Below are 20,690 nucleotides of genomic sequence, written 5' to 3' on the forward strand. Positions count from 1 at the left end.
GGCTGCCCTGCCGCCGGCACCGGCCTCTTCACTCTACTGCGTCCCGCCTCTGAGGAAGCAGGAAGCTACATCAAGAGGCAGGCCGCAGTAGGGAGCGGAGGCCGGTACCGGCGGCAGGACAGCCTATGGGAATCGCTGCCGTCTTTTGGAAAAGAAAAAAACAAGGTAAATGTAGAGAAGAGGGTTGAGGAGGGAAGGGGAGAGTGCGGCTTTATTAAGAAGATAGCTTTTGAAAAGCTTTCTATATGTAAAACTTTACACATTTATATGCAAGTATAAGGACATGCAGGGACAATTTATTTTGTTTTAAAATGACTTGATATACCGCCATTTGCAAAAAAATTGCAGCAAAGCGGTTAACAATATAAAAGCTCAAGAAAGAGTGGAAGAAAGAAGAAAAAACAAAAGGAAATGAAGGGTCACGTAATCAGGTGTTAAAAGTAGTGAAGTAGCTACAGGGGGCCTCAGAGGCCCAGGCCCCCTCATTAATAGTGGCCAACCAAGCGTTTTTGTTTTTTGCTTCCTCAGGCTTCCTGCTCCCTGTCCCCACGTCAGGTAGCTGAGCTCTCCCTCCCTTCCTTCCGGCCAGCTACATCTTTCCTCCCTGCTTCCAGAAGTGAGCTGTGACATGGGCAGCACTGAAGGCTGCTGCTTCCGGCCTCCACAGTCCAGTTTGCTGCTTCATCCCACCTTTTCAACTTCCCGTGAGTGGGATGAAGCAGCGAAATGGACAGGGGCAGCCGGAAGCATTTCTGTTCAGCGTTGCCTGCGCAGCTCACTGCTCCAGGAGGTTTGATTGAGAACAGGAGCAAGACATCAAAAACGTGAAGCCACAGAGGTTAATCTCTCTTTCCACTCCCCCATGCAGCTGTCATATCAATTCCCCATACCCTCAAAACAAAGCAAATAAACCTATAAGCCACTGCATCCATGTTCTCGTTGGTACCATTTTTATTTGATCCCACATATATTTTTCAGTTTGAGATTGAGGGAGAAATACTGGACGGTTGAACCACGTGGGTTAGGGGAGTGGAGCGATACTGGACCACAGGTGGTGACGAGAGAGGTAGACGTGCTGAACTAGGGACAGTGGATGAGTGAGAGGGAAAGATACCAGACTGACCCTGGAGCAAAGGGGGGGGGGGGGGGGGGAAACCCTAGACAAGAGGGGTGCTCAGTGAGTGAGCTCTTGAGGGCGGTGAAATGTGTGTGCCTTGCTATATCGGGGGGGGGGGGGGGTCCCTGCTTCCTGCCTCTTTTACGGATCCTGCTGGAGCTTGGAGAGAAGCGCTGCTCGCTATGTTCCCGCATCCTCAGCTGTTCATGAGCGAGAGGTGTAGTTGAGTTAGGGCTATTAGCTCTCTTAGGGTGAGGGAGACAATGTGCATTAGATTTTTGTGGTATGTACCTTGTTTTAGTTAAAATACTTTGGAGCTATCAATAGTTGAAATTTTTTCAAGTATGGTGTTCATGTTATAAAAAAAAGAATAATGTATGTAGACTTTGGCGCTACAGATGTGTTTTGTCGAGCACTGGTTAACACAAACTATCCATGATGGAGTTTGATATGCACCCCCTATAAATTTGAAGTATATCTAGCAAAAAAAATCCAATAAGATAAATAAATTCACAGATAAATGGTCTCCTAAATCTTCTTTAGTCCAGGATACTGCCTGACTATATCTTATCTGTAATGTGTGTCACAATGTCAAGGCTTTCAGTTTGATGTTCTACATTGCTGTTTCTTGTTTCTCTTTTGTATTTTAAAAAATCTTTGAATAAAGAAACTTAGGTAACAACTGTTCGGCTCAGCCCAGGGCTGGTTTTAAGATAGTTCCTGCAACAAGATAATGGAAGACAGGAATGACCACATTTATGTAAAATATTGTTTCAAACTTTACCCTGTATAATTGCTTATAATTGTGTGTTATACAACTATTTTTTGTAAAGGTTTTTTATATAGCTGAATATAGAAGACTTATAAATCTTCTGATAAAGGAAAAATGTTGAGTAACTATAAAATGTATATACTAGATTGGACTGTAAGCCACACTGAACCTGAACTCTGGGATAATGCTGGATACAAATGTCATTATAAATAAAAATAAACACACCGACTTCTGCAGCATATGGATGTACACAGAGAACGTATAATAATGGAATAACTTTTCATAGGTAGAGTAATTTGCTATAAATTGTAATCATTGTGCCATTTGGAGGGGGGGATGGTTTTATGGACACCCTAGCACGTGTTGTATTCTTGCAGAGATTTTTTTCTCCTGGTAAACAGCCACTAAAACAGACATCATGTTATGAGAATCAGGTGCTCAACATTCAGAGTTTCTACCTATCTATTTTACTTATGATATTTATATCTCACATTAAACATGAATTAGGTTGAAACCTGGGAGCATTTAAAATATTTTTTTTCCTGTGCCTAGCTCAAAAGAGAAATATGGTTTGTGGAACCTTGTTCCTTTTGTTTTGTGGCATGCAGTGGTATATTATACAAATGCACTTAATATTGTTTATTACTATTTATTTAATTATTCTTTATTAGTTTCTTACAGTTTACAAAATAAACTTATAAGTTGCAACACAGCAGTAATTACAAAAGTAAGTAGTAATAGCCAGAATTATTAACAACAAAATCTTTGTATCAGTTATAAAGAAATAAAAAAAATATATGTATACTAAAGGCAAATACTCAGCTTCCTTAGACCACCATCAGTTTGGGAGGAGTACTCAAATAAGGAGTCTAATGACATATAGGTAAAAGGAAAAATGGCCTGATCCACAAATCCCCAGTATCTTTATATTTCCCTTAGGACCTTTACACCAACTATCTGGACAATTTCTTATTTTCTATGAACTTTTTAAGCTGATCTGGATCAAAGAAAATATATTTATTCCCCATGTACTTTATACAACATTTACAAGGGTATGCTAACAAGAAGGTAGCTCCTAAAGATCTAACTTCTTCTCTATAAGCTAGGAAAGTTCTTCTTCGGTCCTGCGTAGTTCTCATCACATCTGGAAAGATCCACACTTTTTGTCCACAGAATATTTTTTGTGAATTTTTGAAGTATAATTTCAAAAGAGCCTTCAAATCTTGTTCAAAAACAAATGATATCAGTAAAGTCCTTCGAGTAGACACTTCTGAAATAGATTCCTCCAATAAAGCTGAAATATCTTGAAGATTTAATTCAGGATTTTGATCATTAACTATTGGATTCACCTCAGAATGTTTAGATTCTGGAAGGTAATAAATTCTATTAATTGGCGGAATAGCAGACTGAGGGTATGCCAGAATTTCAAGAAGATATTTCTTAAGAAAATCCATTGGTGAAATTCCAATAGAAATAGGAAAATTTAGTTTATTACTATTTATAAGAGAGAGATTGAATAATGAGGACAGAGCTACTACCTTCATGCAGAAGTCCAGAGTCAGTCTAACTGTGCCAACATCTTCCAGTTCTGTGGTTGTGGTATACATTTATTTCTTCAAGTCTATTTGGTTGTAAAAGTCATGTTTTTTTTTCTGGGGGGAGGGGTAATCTTTGTTATATAGATGAGTCCCTGGAATGATGGCGGCTATGGGAAAGCAGCAGCAGAACATTTGGAGCTGAATGACATTTATGTTCATACAAAGTTAATTATTTTCAGTGGAATTTAAATCTGTTGGCTGCCTGCTGTGTGAATATCCCATCACTGTTTCATTATTGCTACCAAGAATTACATATTTAGGGCATGTGCCTTCAACATAGATTGTTTAAATTCATTTATCTAAACCTTACCTGCAGATGTTATTGCTTGTTAAACCCAAAGGCAAAACCTAAGGGCGGGAAACAACCTGGCATTGAATATCCAGGGTCAGTGTTGATCGCGGCACTTATGCGGGCTGCCTACTGCGGTCTGAATATCGGGCCCACTGTGTCCTAAAAGTTTTTTTTAACATTTCATGGGTATCCAGATAATTTATTTGTGGGTTTTATTTTGCTTCCTACAATAGATAATACATTATTTTTTCTCCTGTGCTGTACTGCTTATAGAGAATGTGATTTCTTAGTGTTTCTTTTTCTAATTTTTGGTTCTTTATTCTGTAATTGGTGAAGACTGGCCTGTGTTCTGTGAGTGACCGAAGTAAGAGATTTAAAAATGTCAGTGTTTCCAAAGTTTCCGTAAGTGTGAATGTGGTTTATATTGATGCAGAACAGATTGTTTACTTAGAAATCCATCATAAAGTTCACTCTAAGGCATTATTTTGTATACTCCTAAACACTAGTCACACCTAGATATGAGAGAAGAGACGAGGTCCTTAGGGGCAACTTTCCTGTTAGTATACCCATGCAAATGTATGGTGAAATATTTGGGAATTAAATATGTCTTCTTTCTACCAGATCAATTGAGATCTTTCATAGACCTGAAAAAAGTAACAAGATAATAACATCAGTATGGCATAAGAAATAGAAGGTGGGAGGGCATTGAGCCTTTTCTTTAATTTTGATATATTTGTTGTTTGATTTCCCTGATCTATTTTCCACTCCCCTTTTAGTTTTTTGTGGTCTAAGGAAGGGACAAAAGAGAAGTTATTTTTTATTTCTTGGTTTGAACAAATCTCTGTGTAAGAGTATATGCTATGTATTATTTGAACTCTTTTTGTTTCCTGTGTTGCATGTAACAAGATGATTACTTGTGTATATAATTATTGCATAAATAAAAAAAAACACTAGTCACACCTATATGCCTAGTTTCTCCACCCCCCCCCCCCCCCCCCCCCCCCCCCCCCCCCCCCCCCCATGTCAACTCTGGTCCCCTCCCCATCAAATGTCAAGTCTGGCCCCCTGGTTAAAAGGTGCATAAAAGTAGGCGTTCCTGGGAGCAGAGTTGCACAGCATTTGCGATTTCCAACATGCATTTTGGAAAATGCAAACTATTTATGTATTGTATGGCAGACATACAGGTGTAGGAGCAGGTGGACATGCTGTACACTGCCTTGGGTGAAACTCTTCCACTTGTGCAGCTAGTTCTAAAATAAACTCCTAAACCTGACTTGGAAATTACCAAAATCACATATGTGGGATGAAATTAACAGATTAAATGGCTAAAATATTCATGCTACAGTAGGTTGCATATTGCATTACTCCACTCTGCATACATTTCACTATTACTAATTTAAATTTATTTTCTTCCAAAGACCCAGCATATGCAAATTTCTCTCACATTTAGTCATTGTGAATACTCAGAATCTTCAGGTCAGTGAAAGTAGTTTAATTTCTACATGAGCGACTGAACGCACATCACCAGCACCAACTAGTTAACATGGTGAACACTGCTGCCACCCAGCTATATTTTACCAATACATTTTCTTCTATATTTACCTTAAAAGCATTTACAAGTGCAATGCAGTCACTTCTGCTGCTCCCTGAAAAAGACATTTTGTTCCTGTGCACATAAAGAGAAATACTTCAGGTATTATAGGTGTAGTTTGAGTGAAGGGCACAGGGGAGTGCTGCCCCCCCTCCCTTGCCCATAAGCCTTCCTTATTCTATGCCGTCTCTAAAGTAAGAAGGCAAATGACGCCCATGATCAGGTATCTAACCTGGTATTTACACAAAGAGGAGAGTTCCCCATTTCCTTGAACTAGGCCCAGCTACCACCGAGATCTTAGAAAAGTTACTTTTTACATTTCTGAATCTCATGTTACCTAACTACAATATTTTACTTCTAGAATAATTAATGAGTACTATTAATGTGGAAGGGCCACATCACTTATCTCCAGGTAATAATGGATATTAATAAATGATCAAATAGCTAATATATCATACCTATATCCATCAAGATATTGCCTATAAGGCATGGCAAAGAAATTCTTCAGAGACAGGGCTGCAGCTAGAGAAGAAAGTATAAAAATAAGATTGGATACTATTCAAGAATGTGCTAGCTGAGAATACTATTAAGGAGTGTTTCGCACTTTACCTATGATAAGGCATTCTTCCAAACATCCAAAGACATGTCCTAGAACAATAAGTTTACCGAGGTACAGATCTACAGGTAACTGTGCCAGCACTCTTCCTAGGAAGGTCAGCTCTCCATCATAGGCGTTGTAGTCTTGACCACTCCCACTTACAGCAAGGGCTCCCATCTACACAGAACATGGCCAATGTTACAGCAGGTTGTACCAGGTTTATAACTAACCTTGTTCAAGCAGCATCTATCAATTTTTTTAAATTTACAGTTTTATTGATTTTTCAACTTCAAGAAAGAATGCAAACTACAAATAAATGCTATCAGCCATAACAGGTGTCCTCATTCCCTCAACACCCAGCTTTATTATACTATATGGGGCTCATTTTCAAAAGAGAAAAACTTCCAAAAAGTATCATAAAGCACCATTTGGATGTTTTTTTCTTCTCAAAATGTCCAAATCGGTATTTTCAAAACCTATTTTGCAGACGTTTTATTTATGCAATTCGTCTGCAATGCGTCCAAATCACAAGAGGACGTGTTAGGAGCATTTCAGGGGTGGGATTAGGGCGTTCCCAGTACTTGGTCATTTTACAGATATAATGGAATAAAACCAAAACGTCTGGGGCTGAAACTTCAACGTTTTGGTCTAGATCTGTTTTCAGAATGAATAAGGCACAAAAAGTTGCCATAAATGACCAGATGACCACTGGAGGGAATCAGGGGTAACCCCTCCCCCCCAATATACCCCCAGTGGTCAAAGACTCCCTCTCAAGCCCCAAAGACGTGAATAAAAATATGACTTGCCAGCCTCGAGGTCTATTAGAACACCATGCAGGTCCCTGGAGTAATGTAGTGGTCGGTGCAGTGCACTATGGAATGGGAGAATCAGGTACCTATCTCCCTCTACCTGTCACAATTGTGGTGGAAACTGTGACCCTTCCCAAAGTCACCAAAACCCAACTGTACCCACATACAGGTGCCCCCTTCACCTTCACCAATAAGGGCTATTGTAGTGGTGTACAGTGGGGGCTCTGGGGACAAGATAGGGGAGCAAAAGTGAGATGTGTACCTGGGAGTATTCTTATGAAGTGCACAGCAGTGCCCCCTAGGGTGCCCCACTGCTCTCCTGAGACGTCTGGGAGACTAATCGAATGGCTTGATTTTCAATGTTTTGCACTTATTTGGGGGGGGGGGTCCGAAAATGGACCCAAAAAAAAGTACAAATCCTTGTTCGAAACAGTATATTTGAAAAAAAGATAGGCATTTTGCTTTTTTCAAAAAATAGACATTTCTTATTCAGATTTTGTATGTTTTGCACAAATCATCCAAAGTCCAACTTAGACGTCATATCGAAAATGCCCCTCTGTGTATCCTCTTTCCTTGATCGCTTCCCTCCTCAGATAAGATTACCTTCAGACTCTTAGCTTGCATCTTCCCAGCTGACCATGGTTCCTTTAGAAAGCTGGCAAAATAACCCAGTAATCACGCCCTTACCCCATTAAAGCATCACTGAATGGAACTACCCAATATTACATGCCTTCTTTCAAGTTCTGCAGGTACTGCTATTCTTTTCCCTTCCAATCATACTTCCCCCATGCTTATCTGTCAACTTTTCCATTTCACCTAGTAATCCCTATCCTAAACCGTGAGGAGAAACTATCAATTCTTAAATATTAACGCTACTAAACCAATCATTTGCCACTATTAATGATGGTCACTGTTCTCCATGAACAGAGGCATCATTATTTCTGAAGTTAACTCCTTAATCAAGAGACTTGCGGACCTGAACATGTATACTCTGGAGGAAAGGAGAAACAGGGGTGATATGATACAGACGTTCAAATATTTGAAAGGTATTAATCTGCAAACGAACCTTTTCCGGAGATGCGAAGGCAGTAGAACAAGAAGACATGAAATGAGATTGAAGGGGGGGCAGACTCAAGAAAAAAGTCAGGCAGTATTTTTTCACGGAGAGAGTAGTGGATGTTTGGAATGCCCTCCCGCAGGAGGTGGTGGAAACGAAAACGGTAACGGAATTCAAACATGTGTGGGATAAACAAAGGAATCCTGTTCAGAAGAAATGGATCCTAAGGAGCTTAGCTGAAATTGGGTGGCAGAACCGGTGGCGGGAGGTGGAGATGGTGCTGGGCAGACTTATACAGTCTATGCCCTGAAAATGACAGATACAAATCAAGGTAAGGTATACACAAAAAGTAGCACATGTGAGTTTATCTTGTTGGGCAGACTGGATGGACCGTGCAGGTCTTTTTCTGCCGTCATCTACTATGTTACTATGTTACTAAACCAATCATTTGCCACTATTAATGATGGTCACTGTTCTCCATGAACAGAGGCATCATTATTTCTGAAGTTAACTCCTTAATCAATATCCTCTTGTCAGGTGTCCAACAGAAAAGATGCAAGTGGGCAGATGATGTCCAATTTCAATTCCAGAAATATTTTAATTGGAATCCATACTTTTTCTATATAGTGTTCCTCTGTGTCTCCAATGTGTAAATAGCATTTCACATAATCATATACAGCTATTTTTTTATTTCTAGAACCAAAATATAATTACTTTTTGCTTGACTGACTCACTATGACCCCATACAGCATGTTATTCCCTAGGATTATCTGAATTATATATTTTCGTAGTGATATTTATTTTTGCACAGCCCAATACAGGCAGAGTGCGCTTTAATCAAAGTCAAGCAGAAGTACCAAAATGAGAAATAAATATGTTACCTCTTTCAGCAGGAGGATGGTATGTTCAATGTCACTACTGCGTGGGGGAGAAAGAGCAGTAGCTAACAAAGCTCTTGGCTCCCCCATGTCCAGCAGTTTTACTTTCAAGATCACACTTCCCAGAGGGCATCGCTGAAAAATAAAAACAGGGTCACATTTAACATACAAATTCCTCAGAACGCACACACCTTCATATTTTCAGAGTTCATCTATTTAAAAAGCCACTCTCTATGCACTGTTCAAACACATGGCCTATCCACTGCATTTTTTCTAGCGAAAAAGGTGCTGGTACTCAAATGCCAGGCCACCCCTTCAGGGGTGAGAGATCCACCCCTCAATAGCCAGGCCCCCTGCAACAAGTCACAGAATCTATGACAAGGCAGAATTGGTATGTAGAGCCCCCGATCTTTCATTAAAACTTGGGGACCATGGGTCAATTTTAGCAGACTATGGAAAAGGTACCAGTATTCAGTATCCCCAAGTACTCCCTCAAAAAAATCTGTCCACGTTAAGTACTAAAAATATATTTCAGGTTTATTATTTTTCCAAATATTTCCTTGCATTTACAAATGTTGGCTTTCAATTCTATATACAACCCTCGCTCCCTAAGGCCTCTTTCCTAGGTCCTGCTTCACTGGAAGTTCACAAGGGAATCACCACGGTGTTCAGTGGTCTCCACTTTCCAAGCAAAAGGCCAAGCAATGCCATGAACTCCAGGGATGAAATCAGGGTATTTATGTGCCTTAAAAGCCACTTCCAATACTGCTTCAACCAGGTGACCAGAAACAGGAGCACTAGACTATTCCTCTTTCCAGGGGGCTGAACATTAGAGTCATGTTTTGCAGAGACCATTCCACATGTAATTCTTCAGCTAACACTGGTATTCAATATGCAATTAATGCTGGATGTAAGCTCATGTGTTTACAGTGATGTGAAAAGGTTTATGCCCCCTTTTCTGATATATGTTATACTGAATGGTTTCTGATCTTTACAGTTTCTACATTATTATATCACTTATTTAAGGAACACCCATGTGAAAAGTAACTGCTCCCTAAATTTAATTAATGGTTGCCCCACCTTTAACAATAATTGTAACCAAACACTTCCTATAATTTGATATCACATCACTATTGAGGAATCTTAGCCCTTTCTTCTTTTTTTATAGAACTGCTTTAATTCAGATACATTTAGAGGTTTTCGTTCATGAACTGCTCGTTTCAGGTCCAAACACAACATCTCTATTGTGTTCAAGACAGGACTTTGAGTAGATCAATCCGAAACTTTTATTTTGTTTCTCCTCAGCCATTCAGATATAGACTTGCTTTTGTGTTTTGGATCACTGTCTTACTGAATAACTCAATTATCCTTCAGCTTCAACTCCAGGCCACAGACAGATGAGCGGACATTCACCTTAAGAATTTTCTGGTACAGTGCAGAATTCACGGTTTCTTCAATAATGGCAAGTTTTCAGAATCCTGAGGCAGTAAAGCATCCTCACACCAGTACCATGTTTGACTGTTGACATGAAGTTTTTATTGTAGAAAGCAGTATTAACTTTATGCTAGACACAGTGGGACCTGTGTTGTCCAAAAGAGTTTCACTTTTGACTCATCTGTCAATAGAACGTTATCCCAAAAGGCTCAGGGATCATCCAGATGTGTTTCTCAAAATGTGACACCAGCACTGCTGTTACTCTTGGATAGCAACAGTTTCCGCTTTGCTACTCTCCCATAAATCCTATTTTTGCCCAATCTCTCTCTTATTGTGGAGTCATGAACACTAACTTTAACTGAGGCTAGAGAAGCCTACAATTCTTTTGATGTTCCTCTAAGATATTTTGTGACGTCCCAGATGAGTTGTCGCTGTGTCCTTGCAGTAATTTTGGCAGGCCAGCCACTCCTGGGAAGATTCACCTCTGTTCCAAATTTCCATTGTGAGATACTGGCTCTCACTGTGGTTTGGTGTCCTAGAGCTCTTGAAATGGCTTTGGGGCTCATTTTCAAAGCACTTAGCCTTCCAAAGTTCCATAGAAAACCTACGGAACTTTGGAAGGCTAAGTGCTTTGAAAATATGCCTATTTGTAACCCTTTCCAGGCTGATATATTTCAACAATTTTTCTCATCTCTTTTGGAATTTCCTTTGATCGTGGCATGGATCTAGAAACGTTGTGGTGAATACTTCACTCTCATATTAAGCTTCATTTTATAGTAAAGTTTAGATTCCATAGGGCTGACTAAAATCAAGCCTGGCTGTGTTCAATCTGCTGAACCTAATTATCAATTTAATTTGGTCAATTGAGTAACTAAGGTTGATATGGGTGTTGGGTAACAATCAAGCTCATTTTCAAAGCACTTAGCCTCCCAAAGTTCCATAGAAACCTATGGAACTTAGCCTCCCAAAGTGCTTTGAAAATATGCCTCTTTGTTCCTTAAATAAATGACATAATAGTGTAAAAACTGTGATGTATTTACTCAGGTTCCCTTTGTCTAATATTACATTTTTTTTAAATATCAGAAACTATTTAATTTGGCATTTATAACCCTCTTTACTGACAAGTTGTAAATGGTTTACATTTAACAGTATGTTACCAGAAGATTAGCTAACATTAGTAATAACTTACAGTGGAACTGTTCAGTATACAGCAAACAATATTACATTACATCTTATTAACTAGCTAGACATTTAGTATGACATATATGCAATAATAGGGGAATCAGGAGGTGGGGAGCAAAAAATGTTTTGATATCATTGTATGTAAAACATTGGGAACAAAAAAATGCTCATTTTTTAAAACAAAGTTTAAAATATTTTATCGTTAGATAAATCACTTAAAATTATTTTCCTTTACTCACTCTCCTCTTACAGTCACTTACATCAGTGTTTCTCAAGGCAGTTCTAGAGGACATCTTAGCTAGTCTAGTCATCAGAATATCTATATTAGATATGCATTACGTAGATTTGCATACAAGCTGCATTTCGGAATATCCACAAGATAAACTTGAATGCAATGGAGGCAATGAATACAAATCTACCTAATGCATATTCCCTGCAGATAGCCCAAATGCAATTCTATGTAGAGGGTACTTCAGGACCAAAAACAAAAAAAAATCAAAATAGCGAATCTAGTGAAAAACTGAAAATAACCAAATCAACACACAATGAATGTTCAAAAAGAAAAAAAAGACCTCATAAAACTGGTGCAAAGTCCTTGAATTGCTTAAAACATTTTTTTTCTTGAACAATCATGGGCTGCAACCAGTTAACAAGTAATCATTGGTCAGAAAAAAATCCTTTATAGTGTTCAAAATCAATCAAAAACTGCTCTTTGTAAACTCAAATCTTCATTATAATCTGTGCTATCTGTACTTAAGTAGCACACTTAGTTTTAAGTGAAGTTTTATAGCAAAAACACTCTTCTCCTATATGGCTGCCGCTTTGAATGCCATCTAGCCTTATAGCTCAAGTAGAGCAGTCAGGGCCGGTCTTAGCAAGTGCGGGGCCCTATGCAGACCAATTTGATGGGGCCCCACCCTAGCCCCGCCCCCACCCTAGCTCTAGGGCCGGCTGCGGCTCCCTCCGAGCTGCTCCCTCCCAGCTCCAAGGCCCCCTCCCCCCTAGGGCCCCCAGCTCCAGGGCTTCCCCCCCCCCAGGGCCCCCAGCTCCAAGGCCCCCCTCCCTGCTCCAAGGCCTCCCTCCCTCCTTCCCAGCTCCAAAGGGCCCCCTCCCAGCTCCCAAGGCCCCCTTCCTCTCACCCAGCTCCCTCCCTCCTCCCTCTGAATTTTAAAAGTTACCTCGTCGACGTCGGGATGGGTTATAGCGCCGGCAGGTTACAGCAGCAGTCAGTGAAAAGTGTGCGAGCTGCTCGGCGCTTCCTTTCCCTCGCTCAGCTCTGGTCCCGCCCTCATTTCCTGTTTCTATGAGGGTGGGACCAGAGCTGAGCGAGGGAAAGGAAGTGCCGAGCAGCTCGCACACTTTTCACTGACTTCTGCTGCTGCTACCTGCGCTGTAACCCGTCCTGATGTCAACACGTGGTAACTTTTAAAATCCAAAGGGAGGGGGGACTGGAGCTCGGGCGGTCGGGGCGGGGCGACTTCAGGTGTGCCGCACGGGGACCCCTTGAGCGTGAGGCCCTATGCGGTGGCCTCAGTCGCCTCACCCTAAGACCGGCCCTGAGAGCAGTGCTGTGTTCAAAGCGGCAGCCGTATGGAAGAAGAGTGCTTTTGCTACAAGACTTCAATTAAAGCTAAGTGTGCTACTACTTAAGTACAAATAGCACAGATTATAGTGAAGATTTGGGTTTACAAAGAGCACTTTTTGATTGGTTTTGAACACTATAAAAGGAGATTTTTCTAACCAATGATTACTTGGTTAACTAGTTGCAGCCATGATTGCTCAAGAAAAAATGTTTTAAGCGATTCAAGGACTTTGCACCAATTTTATGAGGTCTTTTCCTTCTTTTTTTGAACATTCATTATATGTTGATTTGGTTATTTTGAGTTTTTCAAGTTTCACAAGATTCACTATTTTGATTTTAGGTTGCACCTACAAAAGTACTCTAGCGAACAAGATCTTGTGGGGGGTTTTTTTCCTGTGGTACTTCAGGACCAGTCTGAGAAACACTAGATCCAGCTTTCACCAGGATTAGTACAACTAATAAAACTCTATATAACCAGAATCAGAGAATGTTTAGCACTCTTTAAATATAAATTCTAAGCAAGCATTATGGCACTAGTTACTGACCAGCAGCTCAGGCATCATATTCTCTGGTATGTATTCCCTCCAGAAGGCTTTTGATACAAGTCTATAGCAGTATCCCTTAGAGACCCGTCCAGCACGGCCTAAATACAAAAATGTAAACATTGCTTAAGTTAATTTGTGCCTTAACAGCCAACTGGGTACTTAAACGTACATCCTGCTAACATACTAATAACATTTTATTCCGTTATATTTTATTAGATATGAACTTTTATTTTAATTTCTTACATACCGCATGCAAGCCCAAAAGGTATCAAAGCAGAGTACATTCAGGTACAGTAGATATTTTTCTGTCCCTGAAGGACTCTCAATCTAATTTTGTACCTGAGGCAACTGAGGGTTAAGAGAATTCTCCTTTTGTGGATCATGCAAACATTAGCAACACAGTTGACACTCCAGGAAAAGTGCTGAGAAGTGATCTACAAAAATCAGAAACTTGGGAGATAAGGTTTTAATGTGAAGAAATGTAGAGTGATGTATTTGGGGTGCAGAAATCCAAATGAACTATATGTGATTGGGGGGCAAGAAGCTAATGTGCACAGACCAAGAACAAGACCCTTTGGGTGACAAATGTCTGACAATCTCAAGGTGGCAAAACAATGTGACAAGGCCAGAAAGATGCTTGGTTGCATAGAGAGGGACAAAACCAGTAGGAGGAGTCATATATTCTTTGATCCTAAACATAGAGGTGTGAAAGCTTTGAATACAATCTAGTAGATATATACGCTGTTAAAGTCAGCTGTTGGTTTTCTCTGGAATCTCTCTCTGTTATTGATTAATATTGATGTATTCTTTGTTTTTGTTGGTACACTCCCAAATAATGTGATTGAATTTATTAGGTTTATATTTCCTTCTTTATTAGCTTTTTTGCTTCTTTAATGCATTGTATTTCTTGTCACTTCTAATGATGTGATGGTATATTTGAAATTATAAAGAAGTAAAAAAAAAAAAACAGTAGAAAGGAGGATGTGAATGCCCCTCTACAAGGGGCATAGCCACGGGTGGGCCTGACCATTTTCGGTTTAGGCTCATCCAGCAGCGTCTGGCCTAGCTGGTTGTCAAATGGGGAGGCCAGCAGCAGGCAGAACAGAAAACCAGCCACTGTCATTCTGCTTTCATTCTCACAGAGTACTTGCTTCCTCCCTCCCAACCTCACTCCTCTTCTGCTACTGCCAAAGACATATAGCAGTCACTCAACTCCCTTCTCTGTGGCCCCTCCACTCCTCACCCACTGCTATTGTACAGTGGTTACATCCGTCTGGGTTGCATAAGCTGCCTGGGTTGTGCACTTGCACCCACTGGCACAGTTGCTTGAATGGCAGCTACAGGCTATCAATGGCCTGGTAGCAACCATGGGGGGGGGGGGGGGGGGCTGGCAGGGCCACAGGGAAGGGAGCTGCTGCAAGAGATAGGGAGAAATTGGGAGGAGGTGGAACAAAGGACCCAGAGGAGCATTAGAAGATACAAAGGACATGCTGGGGTGGGGGTGAGGAAAGGAAAGGTTCTATCTTACCTAACAACTTTCTTTCCTTTAGTCCTCTCAGACCAGTTCAGACCAATGGGTTGCGTCCCTCTACCAGTGGATGGCGACAGAGGAAGAAAATAGTTCCTGTGACTCACCCCTTAAGGGTATTATGCAGCACAGAATGTTCAGTATTTCAAATAGCCAAGCAATGGTGCTCAAAATCTGCCTGATGGCCAATACAGAAACTTTGAGACCAAGTAATTCAATCAGGTAATAACCTTACCAGCTAGTGAGGCATATATACTCTACTGATATGCAGATATCTCACTGAGTCAGGAGACGTGTGAAATACAACACGTTAAGAAAAACATACAAGTAGAATCCGTGATATCTGAAAAATACAGATTGTAAACAAAATAAAATGAATCAACCAGGACTGGTCCAATAGGACTGGAAAGAAAGGTATCAGGTAAAACACAACTTTTTTCCCCATAGCATCCTATCAGACCAGTCTAGACCAATGCTATGTAGCAAAGCAGTGTCCCCAACTAAAAGATCTAAATACTCAAAAAAAAAAATTAGCAAATAAATGCATCATTAATCTCCCGTCTAATTAACTGACAGAGAGATACAGATAGAATGGACTTTAAGGCTATTCCAGTTTATCAGTACCTAGTAGAGAGAATGAAGAGCAATCAGAAGGGCTCTGAAAAGACAAAAGGTATGGAAGAGGAGACAGATGAAAGTCCCATGATAAGAAGAAATAATAGAAAATAGCATTGATAGGCCATGGAAGAGATAAGCAGACCAAGAAACAAACCCAACTGATGTTTTCCTTGAAAGAGTTTTTGAAGACAACAGCCTAAGTACATCTATGAAGGAAGTATTGCAACTACAATGGAAGTCCTGGAGGAGCTGACTATCCAGACAAGGCAATACAGAAAGAAAGCAATTGGGGGACTGAAAAACCACTGTGCTTCCCTACCTACATCTATGACAACCAAGTAAAATTAACAGGTACCCTTCGCCAAGAGTTAAAAAGGGAGACCAATGAGAATAGCTGTTGACTGACCTGGTGTCAGAGTGCTCTAATCAGATATGAAAACCCAAATGTCATTGTAACAGCAAGACGAGGCAATAAGGGCCCTGAGACACAAGACACTTGGCAGCACAACCCTTGATGGGAGCCTATTAAGTCTGAGAATAAAACCACAAGATTAGAGACTTCCTGCAGTTGTAGAACAGTGGAGGCTAACGCCACTGCTATCATGTTAGTTGTGCAAAACAGATAGACTGTAGAATCACACAAAGTGACACAGCCTGAACCATATGAGCGACCAGCCAAACTGGACTAAATAGTTGTCCAGAGTAGAGGAGGCACCTAGTCAGTGACCAAAACCAGCGAATAGCGTTTACTGAAACAGCCACGTACCACAAAGTAAAAGCATCAACAAATGTTATGTGTGTAGAAGTAGTAGCTAGAGCTATAGACGTTACTGCAAAAACTGGAGACATCCAGGCCCATCGCTAAAGCAGAAGTCAGAGGTGGCTGTGGTGGCTGGTGCCAGCAGCATCCATACAGGCATCCACAGTAACTGGTGCCATGTACTCAGCTGCAACTGAAGACATATCTGCCAATACTGCATGCAATACGATATAACATGGACTTGAAATAGCTAACATATGCATGGATGCTGACTCTGATCCCCTACTTATTTATTATAACATTTATATCCCACATTTTCCCACTGATTGCAGGCTCAAAGTGGCTTACAATAAATCTGTAATAAGGCTACAGTACAAGAGGTACAATTATACAATTGAGAAGTATGAATAGAATAACAATCAAACAGCAATAGGTAAATGATAATAATGGGTAATTAGTGTCCTTGAATCATATAAATGGTAAGAGTTAGTTCATGAAAGGAAGACTGGGGGAGATACTGGAAACAGGAAGGACAAGACACAGGATGCTGGACACAAGGGAAGGTATGAGGTAGAAACTGGACACAGGGGAGGATAAAGACAGAAAAGATAGGGATAGGGGATGTGATCTGATAATACACCTTTCTGTGGTTACAATCAAAGTGCCATACATGAAGATTCCATAACTGGCACAAACAATGGCAGTCTTTACTATGGAAAGGTAGACAAAACACGTTTCCAGAGTGTTCAATAAATAGTAAATCTACCAATCTCAGGTGAGATTGGTAGACTTACTATTTATTGAACACCATGGAAGCTTCCATAACTGGGTTTCACAAAAAGCCTAGCCACCCGGCTGGGGTTACCCCGCGGCCACTTAGAGGGTCTATCCCCAGCACGGCTCAGGTCCACCTGCACCTGCCGCTTGTGCTCTACACTAGCACCCTCCTCCCACCGACTGCGTCACAATCACATCTGGGCGAGTCTCTCACTCTCCAGTTATCCCCAGTGATTTCTAGATTATTGGAGCCACACTCCCAGTGGTCCCACAGTTCCCAGAAAACACTCACAGACCCAACACACAAACTGCCAGGATTCTTTATCAGTCCACACAGAGTCTCAATAAACTAAATATTGTTGTCTTTAAAAAAAATTGAACAATGCAACAAAATAGTGCAAATAGCAAACAGTAACAGGAAACTGAAATATGGATCAATTATAACATTAACTAAATATTTGCTCACTTCCTAGAAAGTACCTGGGGAGTTCAGGACGTATATCTGTTCACAGAGCCTTAGCAAAGAGATCTGTCTCTCTCTTCTCCCGGGCTAAAACTGAAGCAACAGCCAGCAACAACTGCTGGATAATTTCAAACTCCAGGCCAATCAGAGCCCAGTCAACGTTTTAAAAGTATACTGCTCACAGTACTACAGATTCACTTCTTCACTAAGTGAAACTAAAAGAGGGCAGGCACTTTTTTATAACAGCTTTAACATAAAACATACACCACCTGCTGGCCAAACTAGAGAAATGCACTTCAAGAATTAATAAAGGCAATTTTACAGGTTTAAAACACACCGTTCTGTCACACTGAGCTGTATAGACAATCTCTGGAACTGTACAATACAGGCAGCTGGTGCCATACCTGCAGCAGCAGCAGTTGTACACACACGGTAACAGAGTAGCTGTGCTACACACCTGGGACTAGAGCAAAGCTATATAACTGACTTGGAATGCAGCGACATGTAGGCGACTGCTGAAGGTAAAAAGGAAATTCGGCCATTTCAGCCGCACAGCACAGCTGATTACACAGTATAAGACAGATGATTGTTTTATCTATGAAATACCAGTACTGTGCAGACACAGAAAATAAGTGGCTGCTTAAGCTGAATAGTACCAGCAGTTTTTTGCAACTACACAACAGAGGTGATAGTAGCAAAAGCAACACAAGTAGATGTTGCAGGACAGCTAGACTGGCAACTGCTTTAGGAGAGCAATACAGGTGGTTGCTGCTATAGGGGAGCAACCCAGAGGAGTGCTGCCATTGTGAAATACAGGTGGCTGCCACCACTGTGCAACCAAGATGGTTACTGCAAATGTGCAAAGGTGCTTGCTACCATCGTGTAACACAGCTGGATGTCACCACTGTGCAATACCAGTAAGGGGCAAAATAAATTTTTTAACACAAGAAGAGCTAATAAATATCTGGCTTTGCTTACTGTGAATCAAACAGCCAGGAAACACTTGAAAAAAACAAACACCAGTTGTGACAGAAATGGAGAAAGAATTTTGGTGGAAAAATTCTAACAGTCTGAAATACTGAGGAAAATTTAATGCCACACAGAAACAGTAGTTGCTATACCTCCACATAAAAGAGAGTCAAAGAAATATTTGCTGATTGTAGTCAGTCACATAGAACATTTCACTGCTTATAGAACCCAGAAGAACAAAGGTTTCCGTCAGTGATCTCTGCTGTAAGAAAACTCAAACCAGATACCAGTGAGAGCTTAATAAGGGAACAGAGGCACAAACACCAGAGCACTGAAATAAATCAGGCTCACCAAATGCTGGTTGACTTCCACAGGAGATGTTGGTGGTCGGGATCTCAGAGACCTCTGAGATATACCTCAGCTCTATGAAACAACTACCCTTTTTTTTTTTAAACAGGAACTTATGCCAAAGAAGGTACCCCAAAACTCAACTGTAACACAGCTGAGAAGCTGGTTCAGGAGAACAAGCGAAAAAGGCACCCCTAAACTCAACTGAGTCTCAGTATAAAACCGGCTCAGGAGCAGAAAACCCCAAAAGGGTAGTTAAATCTCAACTGAAACTAGTTATAAACCAGGTAAGGAGCAGGGCTGTTAGCCCATCATCCATCCACTTGTGAGACAGAGGAAATGCTGAACATTCTATGCTGTGTAATACCCTTAAGGGGCAAGTCACAGGAACTACTTTCTTCCTCTGTCTCAATCTGCTGGTAAAGGAACACAACCCATTGGTCTGGACTGGTCTGATAGGATGCCAAGGAAAGAATATATAGAGGGCTTGGTGGACAAGAGAGAAAGAATGGGGGGGGGAGGTATGATCACAGGGAGGGATAGGACACAGAGAGGGAATGCTGGATATGAGGGAAGAAATGGGGAAAGATTCTACACACAGGGTGGGGGCAGGACAGAAGAGATACTGGGCATGAGGGAGGGAAAGGCGGGATATTCTGCATACAGATCGGGGCATGACAGAGGGGATGCTGGACAAAAGGGACAGTGAGGGGAGATTCTGTATACAGGATAGGGTAGGACAGAGGGGACGCTAGACATAAGGGAAGGAATGGAGGAGATTCTGCACACAGTGTGGAACAGGACAGAGGGGATACTGAATATGAAAGGAAGACTGGGGGAGATATTGGAAACAGGAGGGACAAGACACAGGATGCTGGACAAAAGGGAAGGGTTGAGGTAGAAACTGGACACAAGGGAAGGGTTGAGGACAGAAAAGATAGGGATAGGGGATGAGATCTGATAATACGCCTTTCTGTGGTTACAATCAAAGTGGTTTACTTATTATATACAAGTACTTATTTTGTACCTGGGGACAAGTGACTTGCCCAGAGTCACAAGGAGCTACAGTGGGAATCAAACCCAGTTCTCCTGGTTCTCAGGCCACTGCACTAAACATTAGTGATGGAGAGAGAAGAAATGTCAAATGGACAAGAGATACTGGAAAGAGAGTTAAGAGAAGATATAGGAACACAAACCATAGACACTGAGCTGCCAATGCTGGCACTACGGGCATGCTCACTTATCACACATGCTCGGTTCACGCGCGAGAACTAAGCATGCCTGGGGTGCCAATATCAATGACTTCACACATGCTCAGTTCATGCACGAGAACTGAGCTTGCCTGAGGTGCCAGTTTTGGTGGCTCAGGGCACTGCCACAATTTGCTAAACATGCGTTGGTGGGCTGTTAAGTATCTTGGTAATTCCCTGCCAGCTAAGGTATTTAATTTTTAAATTTCATAGGGAAGTAGTGGCAGGGGATGGACATAAAATGTATGCCCACCTAACCTGCCTGTTGGGACCACCCGAAAATTAGCTTCTGGCTATGACACTACCCTCTACAAGTCCTTGGTGAGACCTCACATGGAGTACTGTGTTCAGCTTTAGAGGCCATAACTTACCAATGACAAAGTGACTAAATTGGTATGGGGTCTGCATCAGAAGATGTAAAATAGACTTGAAGACTTGAATATGTATACCCTCAAGAAAAAGATAGGGAGATATCTTTCAAATATTTAAATGTCTGTATCATATTAATGAGCAAACAAACCT

At 41.1% G+C, this 20,690-nt stretch overlaps 1 protein-coding gene across 1 annotated transcript in view; it reads right to left on the reverse strand.

Annotated features, from left to right (window-relative positions):
- Positions 1–20,690, reverse strand: part of TDRD9 (tudor domain containing 9) — a 263,832-nt gene that overhangs the window by 124,831 nt on the left and 118,311 nt on the right. The window contains exons 14-18 of the mRNA XM_030214425.1: positions 13,456–13,553; positions 8,716–8,847; positions 5,980–6,145; positions 5,829–5,892; positions 5,382–5,445 (exon numbers count right to left, since the gene is read on the reverse strand). Coding sequence (XP_030070285.1) covers positions 5,382–5,445; positions 5,829–5,892; positions 5,980–6,145; positions 8,716–8,847; positions 13,456–13,553 — 524 coding nt within the window. The remainder of the gene's footprint in view (positions 1–5,381; positions 5,446–5,828; positions 5,893–5,979; positions 6,146–8,715; positions 8,848–13,455; positions 13,554–20,690) is intronic.

The sequence above is a fragment of the Microcaecilia unicolor genome, chromosome 9 (genome assembly GCF_901765095.1).
Source record: "Microcaecilia unicolor chromosome 9, aMicUni1.1, whole genome shotgun sequence".
NCBI lineage: Eukaryota > Metazoa > Chordata > Amphibia > Gymnophiona > Siphonopidae > Microcaecilia > Microcaecilia unicolor.